Consider the following 21,144-nt stretch of genomic DNA (forward strand, 5'->3'; position numbering starts at 1 on the left):
TTCATAACGTGTGAAGTGAAGTTCCTTACTGGCCCTTTAAGAAGGCCGTGACATCCATTGCGTGGAGCAGGCACGATCAGGCCTGCCTCTTGATTGGCTGTCTTGATCGAGAGCTTCTTGAACCTTTTCAAACCAGAGTAAGCACTACAGTGAAACAGTGAAGGACCGTGCTAATTCCCAGCGAGCTCCGGTATTCACTCTGCTGCGGGTGCAGGCGCTCACCACTTCGGGGAAATAGGCTTATTTTTTAAAGAGCTCGAGCACTGTGTCGGTTGTAAAAGCCATTCGTTTCTGTTGTCTCGGAAATGCAACATGCGGCAATAGTAAATAGAGTGCTATTAATTCGTTTTTTATAAAAACGTTTCCAAACGCATATTTATTTTCGATTTGAAGCAGAATTGTTAATCATTTTTGATGATTTCTTTCATACGTGCATAACAGGATTTTCACATGCAACGTTGGAATGCGGAGGATTCCTCTGACAGTTCTCAGCGCGAGGGATACGTGATGGAGCTTTGATCGGTAAACATCCACTTGTTTTTTTGTCGGGATGTTACCAATATTTACACGTTATAGACACGATTTATGAACAAATGCAAAGATAAAGAATAATTGCAAATACCAAGCGCGAGTAATTTTTTCGAACGACAGGTGAGGGTGTACTGCATGTTGCCACTTCTGAATGGTTGACGTAGACAACATCGCATTTTCATTTGATTCATTCAACTTTTTGATCCGAGGTGCCACCTTTATTTCCGTATCATGTATTCACATTTCAATACAATTCCGCAATTGAGACTCGGTTAGTTTAGCCTAAACATCCAGCTTACTGACCTCCTGTTATATCTGACCGAGGAGAAAGCACAGACCGCGCTGGGAGACATGGCTAAAAACCTGCCGGAGGGACCCAAGGAGCCAGACCTGAATCAGCTACCGGATGAAGAGCTGCTGCGATGCGGCAAGGAGGAGCTGGTCAAGCGCCTACGGAGGCTGGACAACGAGAAGATGAACCTAATGATCGACCACGGCAACATGATGAAAGACGTTAACCGGAGGCTGCAGGTGCACCTGCACGAGATCCGCAACCTGAAGGAGATCAACCAGAAGCTCCAGGATGACAACAACGAGCTGCGCGAGCTCTGCTGCTTCCTGGATGACGACCGGCAGAAGGGCAAGAAGCTGTCCCGGGAGTGGCAACGGTTTGGCCGGTACTCCGCAAGTGCCATGTGGAAGGAGGTGGGTACCTACCAGCTAAAGCTCAAAGAGCTCGAGACCAACCAGGAGAGGGTGGTGCGGGAGAACATGGACCTGAAGGAGATCATCCTCATGCTGGATGAGGAGAGGAACGGAGTCGGTTCCCGGAGCTCCATAGACTCCCAGTCCAGCCTCACCAACCTGAATGGCGGGACTGGGACAGTTCGGGATGTCGGGGATGGCAGTAGTACCTCCAGCACTGGGAGCGCAGGTAGTCCCGACCACCACCACAACCACAACAGCCACAACCACATACACAAGCTGCCCGCGGAAAGGGAGGGCAAGCTGGGAGGCACCTTCCAGAGGAGGTCCATGGATGACCTGTCAGCACCACACCATCACAGGAGCATCCCTAATGGACTCTGTGGTAAGTCGAAGGTCCTACACCTGTTAAACCTGTTATACTCACCTGTCATTCACCTGTTATACTCACCTGTCATTCACCTGTTATACTCACCTGTCATTCACCTGTTATACTCACCTGTCATTCACCTGTTATACTCACCTGTCATACACCTGTTATACTCACCTGTCATACACCTGTTATACTCACCTGTCATTCACCTGTTATACTCACCTGTCATTCACCTGTTATACTCACCTGTCATACACCTGTTATACTCACCTGTCATACACCTGTTATACTCACCTGTCATTCACCTGTTATACTCACCTGTCATACACCTGTTATACTCACCTGTCATTCACGTGTTATACTCACCTGTCATTCACCTGTTATACTCACAGACATACCGTTCAGACAGACAGACATACCGTTCAGACAGACAGACATATCGTTCAGACAGACAGACATACCGTTCAGACAGACAGACATACCGTTCAGACAGACAGACATACCGTTCAGACATACAGGTCGCTCAGACAGACAGGCCATTCAGACAGACATACAGGTCGCTCAGACAGACAGGCCATTCAGACAGACAGTCCGTTCAGACAGACATACCATTCAGACAGACAGACATACCATTCAGACAGACAGACATACCGTTCAGACAGACAGACCGTTCAGACATACAGGTCATTCAGACAGACAGGTTGGTCAGACAGACAGACCGCTCAGACATACAATGTCATTCAGACAGACAGACAGGCCGTTCAAACAGACAGACATACTGTTCAGACATACAGGTCGCTCAGACAGACAGGCCATTCAGACAGACAGTCCGTTCAGACAGACGGACCGTTCAGACATACAGGCTGGCCAGACAGACAGACCGTTCAGACATACAGGCTGGTCAGACAGACAGACCGTTCAGACATACAGGCTGGTCAGACAGACAGGCTGGTCAGACAGACAGGCTGGTCAGACAGACAGACCGTTGAGACATACAGGCTGGTCAGACAGACAGACCGTTCAGACATACAGGCTGGTCAGACAGACAGACCTTTCAGACATACAGGCTGGTCAGACAGACAGACTGTTCAGACATACAGGCTGGTCAGACAGACAGACTGTTCAGACATACAGGCTCATCAGACAGACAGACCGTTCAGACAGACAGAACTACATCATAACACAAGAGACGTTGGACAGTGATGCTGTCAAGGCCTGAGTGGCCCTGCCTCTCTAGATGGATTCAGTCAAGGCCAGAGTGGCCCTGCCCCTCTAGATGGATTCAGTCAAGGCCTGAGTGGCCCTGCCCCTCTAGATGGATTCAGTCAAGGCCTGAGTGGCCCTGCCCCTCTAGATGGATTCAGTCAAGGCCTGAGTGGCCCTGCCCCTCTAGATGGATTCAGTCAAGGCCTGAGTGGCCCTGCCTCTCTAGATGGATTCAGTCAAGGCCAGAGTGGCCCTGCCCCTCTAGATGGATTCAGTCAAGGCCTGAGTGGCCCTGCCCCTCTAGATGGATTCAGTCAAGGCCTGAGTGGCCCTGCCTCTCTAGATGGATTCAGTCAAGGCCAGAGTGGCCCTGCCCCTCTAGATGGATTCAGTCAAGGCCTGAGTGGCCCTGCCCCTCTAGATGGATTCAGTCAAGGCCTGAGTGGCCCTGCCTCTCTAGATGGATTCAGTCAAGGCCAGAGTGGCCCTGCCCCTCTAGATGGATTCAGTCAAGGCCAGAGTGGCCCTGCCCCTCTAGATGGATTCAGTCAAGGCCTGAGTGGCCCTGCCTCTCTAGATGGATTCAGTCAAGGCCAGAGTGGCCCTGCCCCTCTAGATGGATTCAGTCAAGGCCTGAGTGGCCCTGCCTCTCTAGATGGATTCAGTCAAGGCCAGAGTCTGCCTGCCCCTCTAGATGGATTCAGTCAAGGCCTGAGAGGCCCTGCCCCTCTAGATGGATTCAGTCAAGGCCTGAGTGGCCCTGCCTCTCTAGATGGATTCAGTCAAGGCCTGAGTGGCCCTGCCCCTCTAGATGGATTCAGTCAAGGCCTGAGTGGCCCTGCCCCTCTAGATGGATTCAGTCAAGGCCTGAGTGGCCCTGCCTCTCTAGATGGATTCAGTCAAGGCCAGAGTGGCCCTGCCCCTCTAGATGGATTCAGTCAAGGCCTGAGTGGCCCTGCCCCTCTAGATGGATTCAGTCAAGGCCTGAGTGGCCCTGCCCCTCTAGATGGATTCAGTCAAGGCCTGAGTGGCCCTGCCTCTCTAGATGGATTCAGTCAAGGCCAGAGTGGCCCTGCCCCTCTAGATGGATTCAGTCAAGGCCAGAGTGGCCCTGCCCCTCTAGATGGATTCAGTCAAGGCCTGAGTGGCCCTGCCTCTCTAGATGGATTCAGTCAAGGCCAGAGTGGCCCTGCCCCTCTAGATGGATTCAGTCAAGGCCAGAGTGGCCCTGCCCCTCTAGATGGATTCAGTCAAGGCCTGAGTGGCCCTGCCTCTCTAGATGGATTCAGTCAAGGCCAGAGTGGCCCTGCCCCTCTAGATGGATTCAGTCAAGGCCAGAGTCTGCCTGCCCCTCTAGATGGATTCAGTCAAGGCCTGAGTGGCCCTGCCCCTCTAGATGGATTCAGTCAAGGCCTGAGTGGCCCTGCCCCTCTAGATGGATTCAGTCAAGGCCTGAGTGGCCCTGCCCCTCTAGATGGATTCAGTCAAGGCCTGAGTGGCCCTGCCCCTCTAGATGGATTCAGTCAAGGCCTGAGTGGCCCTGCCCCTCTAGATGGATTCAGTCAAGGCCTGAGTGGCCCTGCCCCTCTAGAATGATTCAGTCAAGGCCTGAGTGGCCCTGCCCCTCTAGATGGATTCAGTCAAGGCCTGAGTGGCCCTGCCCCTCTAGATGGATTCAGTCAAGGCCTGAGTGGCCCTGCCCCTCTAGATGGATTCAGTCAAGGCCTGAGTGGCCCTGCCCCTCTAGATGGATTCAGTCAAGGCCTGAGTGGCCCTGCCCCTCTAGATGGATTCAGTCAAGGCCTGAGTGGCCCTGCCTCTCTAGATGGATTCAGTCAAGGCCTGAGTGGCCCTGCCCCTCTAGATGGATTCAGTCAAGGCCTGAGTGGCCCTGTCCCTCTAGATGGATTCAGTCAAGGCCTGAGTGGCCCTGCCCCTCTAGATGGATTCAGTCAAGGCCTGAGTGGCCCTGCCCCTCTAGATGGATTCAGTCAAGGCCTGAGTGGCCCTGCCTCTCTAGATGGATTCAGTCAAGGCCTGAGTGGCCCTGCCCCTCTAGATGGATTCAGTCAAGGCCTGAGTGGCCCTGTCCCTCTAGATGGATTCAGTCAAGGCCTGAGTGGCCCTGCCCCTCTAGATGGATTCAGTCAAGGCCTGAGTGGCCCTGCCCCTCTAGATGGATTCAGTCAAGGCCAGAGTGGCCCTGCCCCTCTAGATGGATTCAGTCAAGGCCTGAGTGGCCCTGCCTCTCTAGATGGATTCAGTCAAGGCCAGAGTGGCCCTGCCCCTCTAGATGGATTCAGTCAAGGCCAGAGTGGCCCTGCCCCTCTAGATGGATTCAGTCAAGGCCTGAGTGGCCCTGCCTCTCTAGATGGATTCAGTCAAGGCCAGAGTGGCCCTGCCCCTCTAGATGGATTCAGTCAAGGCCAGAGTCTGCCTGCCCCTCTAGATGGATTCAGTCAAGGCCTGAGTGGCCCTGCCCCTCTAGATGGATTCAGTCAAGGCCTGAGTGGCCCTGCCCCTCTAGATGGATTCAGTCAAGGCCTGAGTGGCCCTGCCCCTCTAGATGGATTCAGTCAAGGCCTGAGTGGCCCTGCCCCTCTAGATGGATTCAGTCAAGGCCTGAGTGGCCCTGCCCCTCTAGATGGATTCAGTCAAGGCCTGAGTGGCCCTGCCCCTCTAGATGGATTCAGTCAAGGCCTGAGTGGCCCTGCCCCTCTAGATGGATTCAGTCAAGGCCTGAGTGGCCCTGCCCCTCTAGATGGATTCAGTCAAGGCCTGAGTGGCCCTGCCCCTCTAGATGGATTCAGTCAAGGCCTGAGTGGCCCTGCCCCTCTAGATGGATTCAGTCAAGGCCTGAGTGGCCCTGCCCCTCTAGATGGATTCAGTCAAGGCCTGAGTGGCCCTGCCTCTCTAGATGGATTCAGTCAAGGCCTGAGTGGCCCTGCCCCTCTAGATGGATTCAGTCAAGGCCTGAGTGGCCCTGCCCCTCTAGATGGATTCAGTCAAGGCCTGAGTGGCCCTGCCCCTCTAGATGGATTCAGTCAAGGCCTGAGTGGCCCTGCCCCTCTAGATGGATTCAGTCAAGGCCTGAGTGGCCCTGCCCCTCTAGATGGATTCAGTCAAGGCCTGAGTGGCCCTGCCCCTCTAGATGGATTCAGTCAAGGCCTGAGTGGCCCTGCCTCTCTAGATGGATTCAGTCAAGGCCTGAGTCTGCCTGCCCCTCTAGATGGATTCAGTCAAGGCCTGAGTGGCCCTGCCCCTCTAGATGGATTCAGTCAAGGCCTGAGTGGCCCTGCCCCTCTAGATGGATTCAGTCAAGGCCTGAGTGGCCCTGCCCCTCTAGATGGATTCAGTCAAGGCCTGAGTGGCCCTGCCCCTCTAGATGGATTCAGTCAAGGCCTGAGTGGCCCTGCCCCTCTAGATGGATTCAGTCAAGGCCTGAGTGGCCCTGCCCCTCTAGATGGATTCAGTCAAGGCCTGAGTGGCCCTGCCCCTCTAGATGGATTCAGTCAAGGCCTGAGTGGCCCTGCCCCTCTAGATGGATTCAGTCAAGGCCTGAGTGGCCCTGCCTCTCTAGATGGATTCAGTCAAGGCCTGAGTCTGCCTGCCCCTCTAGATGGATTCAGTCAAGGCCTGAGTGGCCCTGCCCCTCTAGATGGATTCAGTCAAGGCCTGAGTGGCCCTGCCCCTCTAGATGGATTCAGTCAAGGCCTGAGTGGCCCTGCCCCTCTAGATGGATTCAGTCAAGGCCTGAGTGGCCCTGCCCCTCTAGATGGATTCAGTCAAGGCCTGAGTGGCCCTGCCCCTCTAGATGGATTCAGTCAAGGCCTGAGTGGCCCTGCCTCTCTAGATGGATTCAGTCAAGGCCTGAGTGGCCCTGCCCCTCTAGATGGATTCAGTCAAGGCCTGAGTGGCCCTGCCCCTCTAGATGGATTCAGTCAAGGCCTGAGTGGCCCTGCCCCTCTAGATGGATTCAGTCAAGGTCTGAGTGGCCCTGCCCCTCTAGATGGATTCAGTCAAGGCCTGAGTGACCCTGCCCCTCTAGATGGATTCAGTCAAGGCCTGAGTGGCCCTGCCCCTCTAGATGGATTCAGTCAAGGCCTGAGTGGCCCTGCCCCTCTAGATGGATTCAGTCAAGGCCTGAGTGGCCCTGCCCCTCTAGATGGATTCAGTCAAGGCCTGAGTGGCCCTGCCCCTCTAGATGGATTCAGTCAAGGCCTGAGTGGCCCTGCCCCTCTAGATGGATTCAGTCAAGGCCTGAGTGGCCCTGCCCCTCTAGATGGATTCAGTCAAGGCCTGAGTGGCCCTGCCCCTCTAGATGGATTCAGTCAAGGCCTGAGTGGCCCTGCCCCTCTAGATGGATTCAGTCAAGGCCTGAGTGGCCCTGCCCCTCTAGATGGATTCAGTCAAGGCCTGAGTGGCCCTGCCTCTCTAGATGGATTCAGTCAAGGCCTGAGTCTGCCTGCCCCTCTAGATGGATTCAGTCAAGGCCTGAGTGGCCCTGCCCCTCTAGATGGATTCAGTCAAGGCCTGAGTGGCCCTGCCCCTCTAGATGGATTCAGTCAAGGCCTGAGTGGCCCTGCCCCTCTAGATGGATTCAGTCAAGGCCTGAGTGGCCCTGCCCCTCTAGATGGATTCAGTCAAGGCCTGAGTGGCCCTGCCCCTCTAGATGGATTCAGTCAAGGCCTGAGTGGCCCTGCCCCTCTAGATGGATTCAGTCAAGGCCTGAGTGGCCCTGCCCCTCTAGATGGATTCAGTCAAGGCCTGAGTCTACCTGCCCCTCTAGATGGATTCAGTCAAGGTCTGAGTGGCCCTGCCCCTCTAGATGGATTCAGTCAAGGCCTGAGTGACCCTGCCCCTCTAGATGGATTCAGTCAAGGCCTGAGTGGCCCTGCCCCTCTAGATGGATTCAGTCAAGGCCTGAGTGGCCCTGCCCCTCTAGATGGATTCAGTCAAGGCCTGAGTCTGCCTGCCCCTCTAGATGGATTCAGTCAAGGCCTGAGTGGCCCTGCCCCTCTAGATGGATTCAGTCAAGGCCTGAGTCTGCCTGCCCCTCTAGATGGATTCAGTCAAGGCCTGAGTGGCCCTGCCCCTCTAGATGGATTCAGTCAAGGCCTGAGTGGCCCTGCCCCTCTAGATGGATTCAGTCAAGGCCTGAGTGGCCCTGCCCCTCTAGATGGATTCAGTCAAGGCCTGAGTGGCCCTGCCCCTCTAGATGGATTCAGTCAAGGCCTGAGTGGCCCTGCCCCTCTAGATGGATTCAGTCAAGGCCTGAGTGGCCCTGCCCCTCTAGATGGATTCAGTCAAGGCCTGAGTGGCCCTGCCCCTCTAGATGGATTCAGTCAAGGCCTGAGTGGCCCTGCCCCTCTAGATGGATTCAGTCAAGGCCTGAGTGGCCCTGCCCCTCTAGAAGGATTCAGTCAAGGCCTGAGTGGCCCTGCCTCTCTAGATGGATTCAGTCAAGGCCTGAGTGGCCCTGCCCCTCTAGATGGATTCAGTCAAGGCCTGAGTGGCCCTGTCCCTCTAGATGGATTCAGTCAAGGCCTGAGTGGCCCTGCCCCTCTAGATGGATTCAGTCAAGGCCTGAGTGGCCCTGCCCCTCTAGATGGATTCAGTCAAGGCCTGAGTGGCCCTGCCCCTCTAGATGGATTCAGTCAAGGCGAGAGTGGCCCTGCCCCTCTAGATGGATTCAGTCAAGGCCTGAGTGGCCCTGCCCCTCTAGAAGGATTCAGTCAAGGCCTGAGTGGCCCTGCCTCTCTAGATGGATTCAGTCAAGGCCTGAGTGGCCCTGCCCCTCTAGATGGATTCAGTCAAGGCCTGAGTGGCCCTGTCCCTCTAGATGGATTCAGTCAAGGCCTGAGTGGCCCTGCCCCTCTAGATGGATTCAGTCAAGGCCTGAGTGGCCCTGCCCCTCTAGATGGATTCAGTCAAGGCCTGAGTGGCCCTGCCCCTCTAGATGGATTCAGTCAAGGCGAGAGTGGCCCTGCCCCTCTAGATGGATTCAGTCAAGGCCTGAGTGGCCCTGCCCCTCTAGATGGATTCAATCAAGGCCTGAGTTGCCCTGCCCCTCTAGATGGATTCAGTCAAGGCCTGAGTGGCCCTGCCCCTCTAGATGGATTCAGTCAAGGCCTGAGTGGCCCTGCCCCTCTAGATGGATTCAGTCAAGGCCTGAGTGGCCCTGCCCCTCTAGATGGATTCAGTCAAGGCCTGAGTGGCCCTGCCCCTCTAGATGGATTCAGTCAAGGCCTGAGTGGCCCTGCCCCTCTAGATGGATTCAGTCAAGGCCTGAGTGGCCCTGCCCCTCTAGATGGATTCAGTCAAGGCCTGAGTGGCCCTGCCCCTCTAGATGGATTCAGTCAAGGCCTGAGTGGCCCTGCCCCTCTAGATGGATTCAGTCAAGGCCTGAGTCTGCCTGCCCCTCTAGATGGATTCAGTCAAGGCCTGAGTGGCCCTGCCTCTCTAGATGGATTCAGTCAAGGCCTGAGTGGCCCTGCCTCTCTAGATGGATTCAGTCAAGGCCAGAGTGGCCCTGCCCCTCTAGATGGATTCAGTCAAGGTCTGAGTGGCCCTGCCCCTCTAGATGGATTCAGTCAAGGCCTGAGTGGCCCTGCCCCTCTAGATGGATTCAGTCAAGGCCTGAGTGGCCCTGCCCCTCTAGATGGATTCAGTCAAGGCCTGAGTGGCCCTGCCCCTCTAGATGGATTCAGTCAAGGCCTGAGTGGCCCTGCCCCTCTAGATGGATTCAGTCAAGGCCTGAGTGGCCCTGCCCCTCTAGATGGATTCAGTCAAGGCCTGAGTGGCCCTGCCCCTCTAGATGGATTCAGTCAAGGCCTGAGTGGCCCTGCCCCTCTAGATGGATTCAGTCAAGGCCTGAGTGGCCCTGCCCCTCTAGATGGATTCAGTCAAGGCCTGAGTGGCCCTGCCCCTCTAGATGGATTCAGTCAAGGCCTGAGTGGCCCTGCCCCTCTAGATGGATTCAGTCAAGGCCTGAGTGGCCCTGCCCCTCTAGATGGATTCAGTCAAGGCCTGAGTGGCCCTGCCCCTCTAGATGGATTCAGTCAAGGCCTGAGTCTGCCTGCCCCTCTAGATGGATTCAGTCAAGGCCTGAGTGGCCCTGCCCCTCTAGATGGATTCAGTCAAGGCCTGAGTGGCCCTGCCCCTCTAGATGGATTCAGTCAAGGCCTGAGTGGCCCTGCCCCTCTAGATGGATTCAGTCAAGGCCTGAGTGGCCCTGCCCCTCTAGATGGATTCAGTCAAGGCCTGAGTGGCCCTGCCCCTCTAGATGGATTCAGTCAAGGCCTGAGTGGTCCTGCCCCTCTAGATGGATTCAGTCAAGGCCTGAGTGGCCCTGCCCCTCTAGATGGATTCAGTCAAGGCCTGAGTGGCCCTGCCCCTCTAGATGGATTCAGTCAAGGCCTGAGTGGCCCTGCCCCTCTAGATGGATTCAGTCAAGGCCTGAGTGGCCCTGCCCCTCTAGATGGATTCAGTCAAGGCCTGAGTCTGCCTGCCCCTCTAGATGGATTCAGTCAAGGCCTGAGTGGCCCTGCCTCTCTAGATGGATTCAGTCAAGGCCTGAGTGGCCCTGCCTCTCTAGATGGATTCAGTCAAGGCCAGAGTGGCCCTGCCCCTCTAGATGGATTCAGTCAAGGCCCACACAGCAGTGGATCAACCAGCCTTATGACAGAGTCTGACCGACTGGCTTTTTGGTGGACAGACACCATATGTGTCACCATATGACAGAGTCTGACCGACTGGCTTTTTGGTGGACAGACACACCGCACCATATGTGTCACCAAATGACAGAGTCTGACCGACTGGCTTTTTGGTGGACAGACACCATATGTGTCACCATATGACTAAACTATTATTGTGGTTGTGGTTACCTCACTGTTGCTGTGTTTAAATCCTCCCTCATCCTGACATGAAGTCATGCCTGCAATGCTTATAACACACTCACACACTCACTGGATGCTTAAGTAGTGTCTTCAGTGTATCACAATCAGATTTATGTGTGGTGAATCAGGTCACTGAGTATCACGGCCCTGAAGGAAGAAGAGGAGACTATGTTAATTGCTTTTAGAAGGACTCCGGCAAATAGATTTTGGATGAGTTCACTGACTATCATTGTTGTCTTTGGCTGTCCTCCCTCTCGTTCTCTCTCTCTCTCTCTCTCTCTCTTTCTCTCTCTCTCTCTCTCTCTCATTCTCTCCCTCTCTCTCTCTCTCTCTCTCTCTCTCTCATTCTCTCCCGCTCTGTCTCTCTCTTTCTCTCTCTTTCTCTCTCTCTCGCTCTCTCTCATTATCTCGCTCTGTCTCTCTCTCTCTCTTTCTCTCTCTCTCGCTCTCTCTCATTATCTCGCTCTGTCTCTCGATTTGTCTCTCTCTCTCTCTCTCTCCTGTTAGGTTTCTAAACTACTTCCCTTCCATCTATAGCATTTCTTAATATTATTCAGATCCTGTGGTTTTGATGCTTCGTGATTGAGTATTGCTCTGTTCAAGTAGACTGTGATTTTGCTGTGATCTGATAGGGGTGTCAGTGGGCTGACTGTGAACGCTCTGAGAGACTCTGGGTTGAGGTCAGTGATAAAGTAGTCTACAGTACTACTGCCAAGAAATGAGCTATAGGTGTACCTACCATAGGAGTCCCCTCAAAGCCTACCATTGACTATGTACATACCCAGCGTTCAACAGAGCTGCAGAAGTTGTGACCCGTTTTTGTTGGTTATGTTGTCGTAGTTGTGCCTAGGGGGCCATATGGGGGAGGGAATTATTTCACCTCCAGGTAGGTGTTTGTCCCCCTGTGTGCTGAGGGTGTCAGGTTCTTGTCCAGTTCTGTCATTTAGGTCATCACAGACCTGGTCACCTGTCCCTGGGTCTGGAAAGGATTTACTTCCCCCTCCAGGATGGAGAAGTGTCTTCATTAAAGTATGGCGATTCTATAGGTAGCACACAGGAGGACATTTCTCCCTGTTGAAATCATTTCCTTTTGAATTTCTAGCCAACTGTAAAATGTTCCTGTTTTGATTAATTAGGCGACAGGTAGCCTAGTGGTTAGAGCGTTGGGTCAGTAACCGAAAGGTTGCAAGATCGAATCCCTGAGCTGACAAGGTAAAAAATCTGTTGTTCTGCCTCTGAACAAGGCAGTTAACCCACTGTTCCTGGGTCGTCATTGAAAATAAGAATTTGTTCTTTAACTGACTTGCCTAGTTAAATAAAGGTTAAAAAAATATATAAAATAAAACATGAATAGAGTGAGTTAGGACTGCTCTATACCAAATTAGCATACCCCCTGAGTCCCTTCCCTGTTTCACACCTGGTAGTTTGGTGGATGGGACTACCAGCCCTCTGTAACCAAGAGGGCAACCAGTGGGTCCATCTCCTCTATACCAGGTTTCTTGTAAGATGGCAGTGTCTGTATTTTCGATTTCTTTGGTGAAGTCCAGGTTCCTGCTCTTTAGGCCAAAGGCAGATGACCTCAGACCTGGGATATTCCAGGATGAGATGGTGAAGGCTTTGGGGTTCCATAAAGTGTCCAATGTTGCTGGTCGTGTGGTTTGGCCTCAGGCCAGTAAGTGTGAGCAGAGCCTGCTGAGCATCTGGTACATGCCATTGGCTTGGGCTAGTGTAAGAGTGGGGGTTTGGGCCTGTTTGCTCGCTCACGGCCTGGGCGTATCTGTGACTTCCATGTTGAGGCCCTCTTTGCGGGAGTCGGGGGCATTGGGTGGGCAGGAGGGGCATAGGTCTGATCTGAGGGGGCCTATATGGGGTGTGGTCATGGTTGTTTTGGGGGGGTATTGATTGTTTTGGAGTGGTGCTGTGGTCTGGATGTAGAAGTCTTTTCCTGGTAGACTCTCTCTCGCTCTCTCTCTTTTCTCTTTCTCCAGACCTGATGAGCCCAGGGCATTTCTCTAAACCTGTCTCTAGTGCTGTGTTGTGAGGTTGGAATAGGACAGATGGCCTGATAAGGAGGATTCCTTCACAGGCGACGCCTCCTGACCCTACACAGACCTCCCTCTCTCTTCCACTATGGCCTGCTTAGGATATATCTCTTTCTGCTCTCTCTCCCTCTCCCTCTCCCTCTTCCTCTCCCTCTCACTCTCCCTCTATGGCCTGCTTAGGATATCTCTATTTCTCTCCCTCCCTCTCCCTCTCCCTCTCTTCCACTATGGCCTGCTTAGGATATCTCTTTCTCTCTCCCCCTCCCTCTCCCACTCCCTCTCTTCCACTATGGCCTGCTTATGATATCTATATTTCTCTCCCTCTCCCTCTCCCTCTCCCTCTCCTCTCCCTCTCCCTCTCCCTCTCCCTCTCCCTCTCCCTGTCCCTGTCCCTGTCCCTGTCCCTGTCCCTGTCCCTGTCCCTGTCCCTGTCCCTGTCCCTCTCCCTCTCCCTCTCCCTCTCTTCCACTATGGCCTGCTTAGGATATCTCTCCCTCTCCCTCTCCCTCTCCCTCTCCCTCTCCCTCTCCCTCTCCCTCTCCCTCTCTTCCACTATGGCATGCTTAGGATATCTCTCCCTCTCCCTCTCCCTCTCTTCCACTATGGCCTGCTTAGGATATCTCTCCCTCTCCCTCTCTTCCACTATGGCCTGCTTAGGATATCTCTCCCTCTCCCTCTCTTCCACTATGGCCTGCTTAGGATATCTCTCCCTCTCCCTCTCCCTCTCCCTCTCCCTCTCCCTCTCCCTCTCCCTCTCCCTCTCTTCCACTATGGCCTGCTTAGGATATCTCTCCCTCTCCCTCTCTTCCACTATGGCCTGCTTAGGATATCTCTCCCTCTCCCTCTCTTCCACTATGGCATGCTTAGGATATCTCTCCCTCTCCCTCTCCCTCTCTTCCACTATGGCCTGCTTAGGATATCTCTCTTTCTCCCCCTCCCTCTCCCTCTGCTTAAGGGACTTTTGAAATGCATCAAGCGGACTAGAAATCAATGTCCCCGTCCTAAGACCTAAATACCCAGGCTTTAGCAGGCTGTTGGATGAAATACCATGATGAAATAGGATGCTAAGCCTGGTTTGAGCTGCATATCACCACCAATAACACACACACACACACACACACACACTGTTAACGGCATGATCTGTCTGTAGGACAAATAGAATCTGTTTCATGCTGTAACATACAAACAGACAGGCCGCCCATATCCAGACTCGGATTCCTTCATTCATTTTAGGAAGGCAACATAGGAGCACTTCTTGCAGGAAATTACGTTCTATATACACAGATGGTGTCTTTTGAGATTCCAGTGATTCTAGAATTTCCAAACCCTGAAGGTATATATACTGTATCCTAGCAGCATGCTAGCAAGCGGAACTGTTTTTAATCTGCACACAAACACATTTTTTTGGCCATGTTTGTGCATCATTGCGTAACAGCAATATTGTGTCTGCTTGTCTGCCTGTGGCGGAATGGGACAGGGTTGGGGCTGGGCGACCTCTCTAACCTGATATTTTGCTAGAAGTGATGCCTTTGCATGTCCCTGAACCTTCCTCATCACATCACACTGTCAGACAGAGGGCATTAGGGCAATCTACACAGATTGTCTGCTTGACTGGCATGGCCCATGTGTCAAGAAAAGGCTGACTACAGTGAGTAATTAATGTCAAGTCTAGTCTATTTGTGCTCTATCTGTACTGAAAACTCTGTCTGTACTGAAAACTCTGTCTGTACTGAAAACTCTGTCTGTACTGAAAACTTCGTACAGATAGAGACATATTTTTTTCATACAGAATCTCAGTCACTTAAAAAAAAAAAAAAAAAAACATTCAGGGAGCTGTCAGTTTATGGGAGATGTTCTTCCACAGATAGTTGATGATGCACAGCTGGTTGGTCGTCAGTCAGGGCTGATGGATGAGGGCTGATGGATGAGGTCTGATGGATGAAGTCCAAGGGGAACACATGTTACTTGCTGCCTGAATGTTGAGTTGTGTAGCTTCTCTCATGACGTCCAGATGCCAACGAGGCCTTGGGGACTTTAGTAGACAAACACGGAGGTGCTAAATGAGAGAACTGTGCCAGAATGGTAGGAGGGATGGAGAGATAGGGGAGGAGATAGGAGGAGAGATAGAGGAGAGATAGGAGGAGAGATAGGAGGAGAGATAGAAGAGAGATAGAGGAGAGATTAGAGGAGAGATAGGAGGAGAGATAGAGGAGAGATAGGAGGAGAGATAGGAGGAGAGATAGAGGAGAGATAGGAGGAGAGATAGAGGAGAGATAGAGGAGAGATAGGAGGAGAGATAGAGGAGAGATAGAGGAGAGCTAGAGGAGAGATAAAGGAGAGATAGAGGAGAGATAGGGGGAGAGATAGAGGAGAGATAGGAGGGGAGATAGGGGGAGAGATAGAGGAGAGATAGGGGGAGAGATAGGAGGAGAGATAGGGGGAGAGATAGAGGAGAGATAGGAGGGGAGAAGTGTGGGTAGAATATTCTAAACCTGGCTTGCTGTAAAATAAGGAATATAAATCACTTGTTATTTATTACCTTTGGTATTACAGCATATACTGTAGACCCTTTTTCACCACACACTGACGTCACGCACAGATGAGCGCGTCTCTTGACGGCAGTCAGAAAGTCATCTCCATCTGCACCCATTCAACATAACCTCGATGTACGTTTTTATTACAATGTTGTTTTGATTCTTGCTCTGTACAGTCGCTACGATTATATTATTATATTAGCAAAATAACTATTCTTGATGCAGCAGTTGTCAGCTAGAGGGCTAACGCTCATCGACATCGGCTGTAGCAAAAGCTAAAGAGACATTTTACTGGTTGACGTTGAAGTGTTTAAAAAAAACAACGTATAATGCAATTGATTTGCGATGATGACACAGACATTATATTAAGCAGGACATTCATATGAGCCTTAAACTCCCATTATAATGCAGAAGTGGTGTGAAATGCACTCATAAGCAACATGTACATAGAGGCTTTGTTTTGCTGACGTTCCATAAGAAATCCCCCATGTTCTGCCACCAACTTGCGTGCATCGCCCTCGTGAGCCAATGTCTGCAAACACATTGCCTCATGCACCTCAATGTCTACCCAATCATTGCTCTGTTCTGTTCTGCCCACCTCTCCACTCTTGGATTCTCCCACATTGCCCTCCACACATTTTTGGCTCCTCTTTCACAAAAGAGAGCGATGGGCACGAGACATAGAAGTAAACAAAAGGCCTTCAAAGAGGCTTGGTTGTGGGGAGTTGGCTGGGAGGTGTTGGGGGGTTAGGCTGGGGAGAGGTGGGGTTACGCTGAGGTGAAGTAGTGGGTTGGCTCGGTTGGGGTGTTGGGGGGTAGGCTGGGGAGAGGTGGGGTTACGCTGAGGTGAAGTAGTGGGTTGGCTCGGTTGGGGTGTTGGGGGGTAGGCTGGGGAGAGGTGGGGTTACGCTGAGGTGAAGTAGTGCGTTGGCTCGGTTGGGGTGTTGGGGGGTAGGCTGGGGAGAGGTGGGGTTACGCTGAGGTGAAGTAGTGGGTTGGCTCGGTTGGGGTGTTGGGGGGTTAGGCTGGGGAGAGGTGGGGTTACGCTGAGGTGAAGTAGTGGGTTGGCTCGGTTGGGGTGTTGGGGGGTAGGCTGGGGAGAGGTGGGGTTACGCTGAGGTGAAGTAGTGGGTTGGCTCGGTTGGGGTGTTGGGGGGTAGGCTGGGGAGAGGTGGGGTTACGCTGAGGTGAAGTAGTGGGTTGGCTCGGTTGGGGTGTTGGGGAGAGGTGGGGTTACGCTGAGGTGAAGTAGTGGGTTGGCTCGGTTTGGGTGTTGGGGGGTAGGCTGGGGAGAGGTGGGGTTACGCTGAGGTGAAGTAGTGGATTGGCTCGGTTGGGGTGTTGGGGGGTAGGCTGGGGAGAGGTGGGGTTACGCTGAGGTGAAGTAGTGGGTTGGCTCGGTTGGGGTGTTGGGGGGTAGGCTGGGGAGAGGTGGGGTTACGCTGAGGTGAAGTAGTGGGTTGGCACGGTTGGGGTGTTGGGGGGTAGGCTGGGGAGAGGTGGGGTTACGCTGAGGTGAAGTAGTGGGTTGGCTCGGTTGGGGTGTTGGGGAGAGGTGGGGTTACGCTGAGGTGAAATAGTGCGTTGGCTCGGTTGGGGTGTTGGGGGGTAGGCTGGAGGAGGCGAGACAGGAGTATAGTTTCTGGGGCATCCCACTGTCAGTGTAATGGTTTGCTGACACCTCTCTCCCCTTGGGGATAACTAGCTCTATACAGAAACAGTCTTAAAGTGTAGCTTTCTAAGCCTGGAGAGATGGAGGAATGCATACCGCATAGTCCTAACATTTACAAGTGGTAAAACACCAAGGAATGATTTACATGCATCTTGCTTCCAGACCTCTGTGTGATTGGATGGGTTTTTGAAGATCATTGATTGGATGGGTTAATAAAGATCATTGATTGGACGGGTTTTTGAAGATCATTGATTGGATGGGTTATTAAAGATCAATGGTTGGATGGGTTATTGAAGATCATTGATTGATTGAAGCCTGAACTGAAACTATGCCTGAAACTGTACTTCCTATACATTAGATGTACCTATGTATACAGCCATGTTGTTTTACATCCAGGAGCCAGTGCATTAATCTACAACCATCCACATACTGTAAACTGATCTAAGTGCATGCTGGCTAGGATAGCTGATGACGTCAAGCGTTGATTGGATCCTGAACAGAAACTATACAGCCTTTAGTCATGTTATATTGTGTGTGTCTGTGTGTATAGTACAGCAGCCACTTGTGTTCTATTTCCAGGAGCCACTGTCTGCATTCACTTATATCATTGGTGGTCTGGAATCTGGAATGGGATTCAACCCACGGCTCTGAAAAATGATGTATTTGAGTTGCATGTTTACAGTATGACTTGCATTGCATTGCAGAGGCTTGACTCTGTGTATGTTTGTGTGTGTGTGTGTTCGCGTGTCTGTGTGTGTGCTTCTGTTTGTCTGACTACAGTTCTCCTATTCTACAGTCTGTTTTGTGTTAAACTGAGGCTCCAGACCTGATGAGCCCAGGGCATTTCTCTAAACCTGTCTCTAGTGCTGTGTTGTGAGGTTGGAATAGGACAGATGGCCTGATAAGGAGGATTCCTTCACAGGCGACGCCTCCTGACCCTACACAGATCGTTTTTGTGAATTCTTGTTTGGTGAGCAGACCCCAGACCTCACAACCATAAAGGGCATTGGGTTCTATAACTGATTCAAGTATTTTTAGCCAGATCCTAATTGGTATGTCAAATGTTACAGTTGAAGTTGGAAGTTTACATACACTTAGATTGGAGTCATTAAAACTCGTTTTTCAACCACTCCACAAATTTCTGGGTAACAAACTGTAGTTTTGGCATGTCTACTTTGTGCATGACACAAGTAATTTTTCCAACAATTGTTTAGACAGATTATTTCACTTATAATTCACTGTATCATAATTCCAGTGGGTCAAAAGTGTTTTGTTTGTTTGTCAATTAAGGTGTGCAGGGTGAATATGTGGTCTGTTGTACGGTAAAGTACTGAGCAAATATCAAATTTACCACATTGTTTTCACTGAGGAAATGTACGAGTCTACTGATAATGATAATTCAGAGGATTTTCCCAAGGTTGCTGTTGACGCATATCCCACAGTAGTTATTGGGGTCAAATTTGTCTCCACTTTTGTGGAATTGCACTGTCCAATTTACAGTAGTTATTGCAGTGAAAGAATATCATGCTATTGTTTGAGGAGAGTGCACATTTATGAACTTGAAAATGTATGAATAAACCAATTAGACACATTTGTGCAGTCTTGATACAACATTTTGAACAGAAATGGAATGGGTCATTGGATCAGTCTAAAACTTTGCACATGCACTGCTGCCATCTAGTGGTCAAAGTCTAAATTGCACCTGGGCTGGAATAATACATTATGACCTTTCTCTTGCATTTCAAAGATGATGGTACAAAAAAAAATACAAAAAACTGCATGTTTTTTTCTTTGTATTATCTTTTACCATGTCTAATGTGTTATATTCTCCTACATTCCTTTTACATTTCCACAAACTTCAAAGTGTTTCCTTTCAAATGGTATCAAGAATATGCATATCCTTGCTTCAGGGCCTGAGCTACAGGCAGTTAGATTTGTGTATGTCATTTTAGGGGAAAATTTAAAAAAAGGGGCGGATCCTTCAGAGGTTACTAAGTGAAACGTTTTGTCCAGGAAGTTGTCTAAAAGGGATTGAGGTTATTGTTGCCTAATTGTTTTTTGGTAGATTTCCACACTACTTTCCTTCCATCTATAGCATTTCTTAATATTATTCAGATCCTTTGGTTTTGATGCCTCATGATTGAGTATTGCTCTGTTCAAGTTCACTATGATTTTGCTGTGATCTGATAGGAGTTTTAGTGGGCTGACTGTAAACGCTCTGAGAGACTCTGGGTTGAGGTCAGTGATAAAGTAGTCTACAGTACTACGGCCAAGCTATAGGTGTACCTACCGTTGGAGTCCCCTCGAAGCCTACCATTGACTATGTACATACCCAGTGTGTGACAGAGCTGCAGGAGTTGTGACCCATTTTATTTATTATTATTTAAAAAAAAAAATTTTTGCCCTTTTTCGTGGTATCCAATTGTAGTAGCTACTATCTTGTCTCATTGCTACAACTCCCGTACGGGCACGGGAGAGAATGTCATGCGTCCTCCGATACACAACCCAACCAGCCGTACTGCTTCTTAACACAGCGCGCATCCAACCCGGAAGCCAGCCGCACCAATGTGTCGGAGGCTACACCGTGCACCTGGCAACCTTGGCTAGCGCGCACTGCGCCCGGCCCGCCCCCGGCATGTTTACATTGCCAAAGCAAGTGAAATAGATATTAAACAAAAGTGAAATAAACAATAAAAAATGAAGTCAACTCTCTCTCTCTCTGTCTTTCTCACACAAAGTAGGCTATAGCCTAAGTAAAGATCATAATGGGCAACTGGAGTTTGCACTAAGAAGCGATGCATAAGTTTTCATTGAAGCCTAAACAAGCCGTAGAGTCAGTTATTGTCATCAATGCTTGACTATAAATCAGTATTGTCTAATTAGGGCCGTTATTTGTGAAGATTAGACAGCCAGGGAGCAGTTTTTATTGTGTTGATTTAGTAAACAGTTCTAGGCCAGCTGTGGCAGGATTATCATCCTAATCTAATCTATAGTCTCATGTTAATATGCTAATTAGAGACGGACAAGCTCTGTTCTGGTCCCACTAGCAGATTACCCCTCAAGGGTTAATCCAACCCACAGGCTGTGTGTGTGTGTGTGTGTGTGTGTGTGTGTGTGTGTGTGTGTGTGTGTGTGTGTGTGTGTGTGTGTGTGTGTGTGTGTGTGTGTGTGTGTGTGTGTGTGTGTGTTAAGGGGAATGTGGCACTGGAATTAAACCCTGGTGAGAGTTATAGGTCAGAACAGTGGGACACCACTGATCAATAATCTGTCTAATGTACCCATGCAGTCTTTCAGGAGGACTTTGGTTGTAACCATGAGGGTGTTCACTAACTGATGTAGAGTGTGTGTTGGTTTCCCCAGAGAGCATCCGCACTGAGGGAAAGTGACTTGATATTTCATTTATTTAATGTGGCGACAAGACCATTTTGACATTTCATTAAGTTGATTTAAATGTTATTTTGTAGAGCAACACTAACTCGTTGAGTAATAATTTAAGTCACTTAGTCACACCGTAAAACTAAAGCACTTAGACTAAATGAGGCTCTAATTAGACTCTGTTGGTCACACACAGAAAAGCCATGAAAATAGAATGGCTTTTTAAACTGTGACTTTGAAACCCTACACTCCAATTGCTTTAATTGCATCATTAGTGGTCCCAGTGTGTTTTTCAATGTGTGTGTGTGTGTGTGGTTGTTCGTGTGGTTGTCCATGTGGTTGTGTGTGTTTGTTGTTGTTGTTGTGTGTGTGGTGACCTCTTTTGCTATCTGATATATCACCAGCTCATCATTCTAGCTGTGCTCTCGTCCCTCTCTCTCTCTCTCTCTGACCTGGAGCGATACATATGTGCGAAGCAGGGTTTCCGTTAGGAAAAGGGACATTTGACCGGCAGCATTTACATTTACATGGCATGTAAGACATTTACCAGACCCATGTGCATTGGTTTTGTAAGCTGATGAGGGCGTCCACCCACGGTTGTCAGAATGACACAAATCACACATTTAGTTTATGGTAATTCATCTTAGCAGAACATGCACCTCGGATGCAACTGCGTGCATCATTCTTACCGAATTCCGATGAGGGGGGGGGGGGGGGGGGGGGGTGGGGGGGGTACTGTCACGCCCTGGCCTGAGATATCTCTGTTTTCTTTATATTTTGGTTAGGTCAGGGTGTGACTAGGGTGGAT

General features: G+C 50.9%; 1 protein-coding gene across 2 annotated transcripts in view; it reads left to right on the forward strand.

Moving 5' to 3' along the window:
- The first annotated feature begins 41 nt into the window (after positions 1-41).
- The window catches only part of LOC110522568 (coiled-coil domain-containing protein 85C-A), a 117,763-nt gene continuing 96,660 nt past the window's right edge, over positions 42-21,144 (forward strand). The window contains exon 1 of one of the 2 annotated variants that reach the window (XM_021601026.2): positions 42-1,621. In XM_021601026.2, coding sequence (XP_021456701.2) covers positions 883-1,621 — 739 coding nt within the window. In that variant the 5' untranslated portion in view covers positions 42-882. The remainder of the gene's footprint in view (positions 1,622-21,144) is intronic. The other variant, XM_021601025.2, reaches the window with a different exon arrangement.

Source organism: Oncorhynchus mykiss, chromosome 4, assembly GCF_013265735.2.
Source record: "Oncorhynchus mykiss isolate Arlee chromosome 4, USDA_OmykA_1.1, whole genome shotgun sequence".
NCBI lineage: Eukaryota > Metazoa > Chordata > Actinopteri > Salmoniformes > Salmonidae > Oncorhynchus > Oncorhynchus mykiss.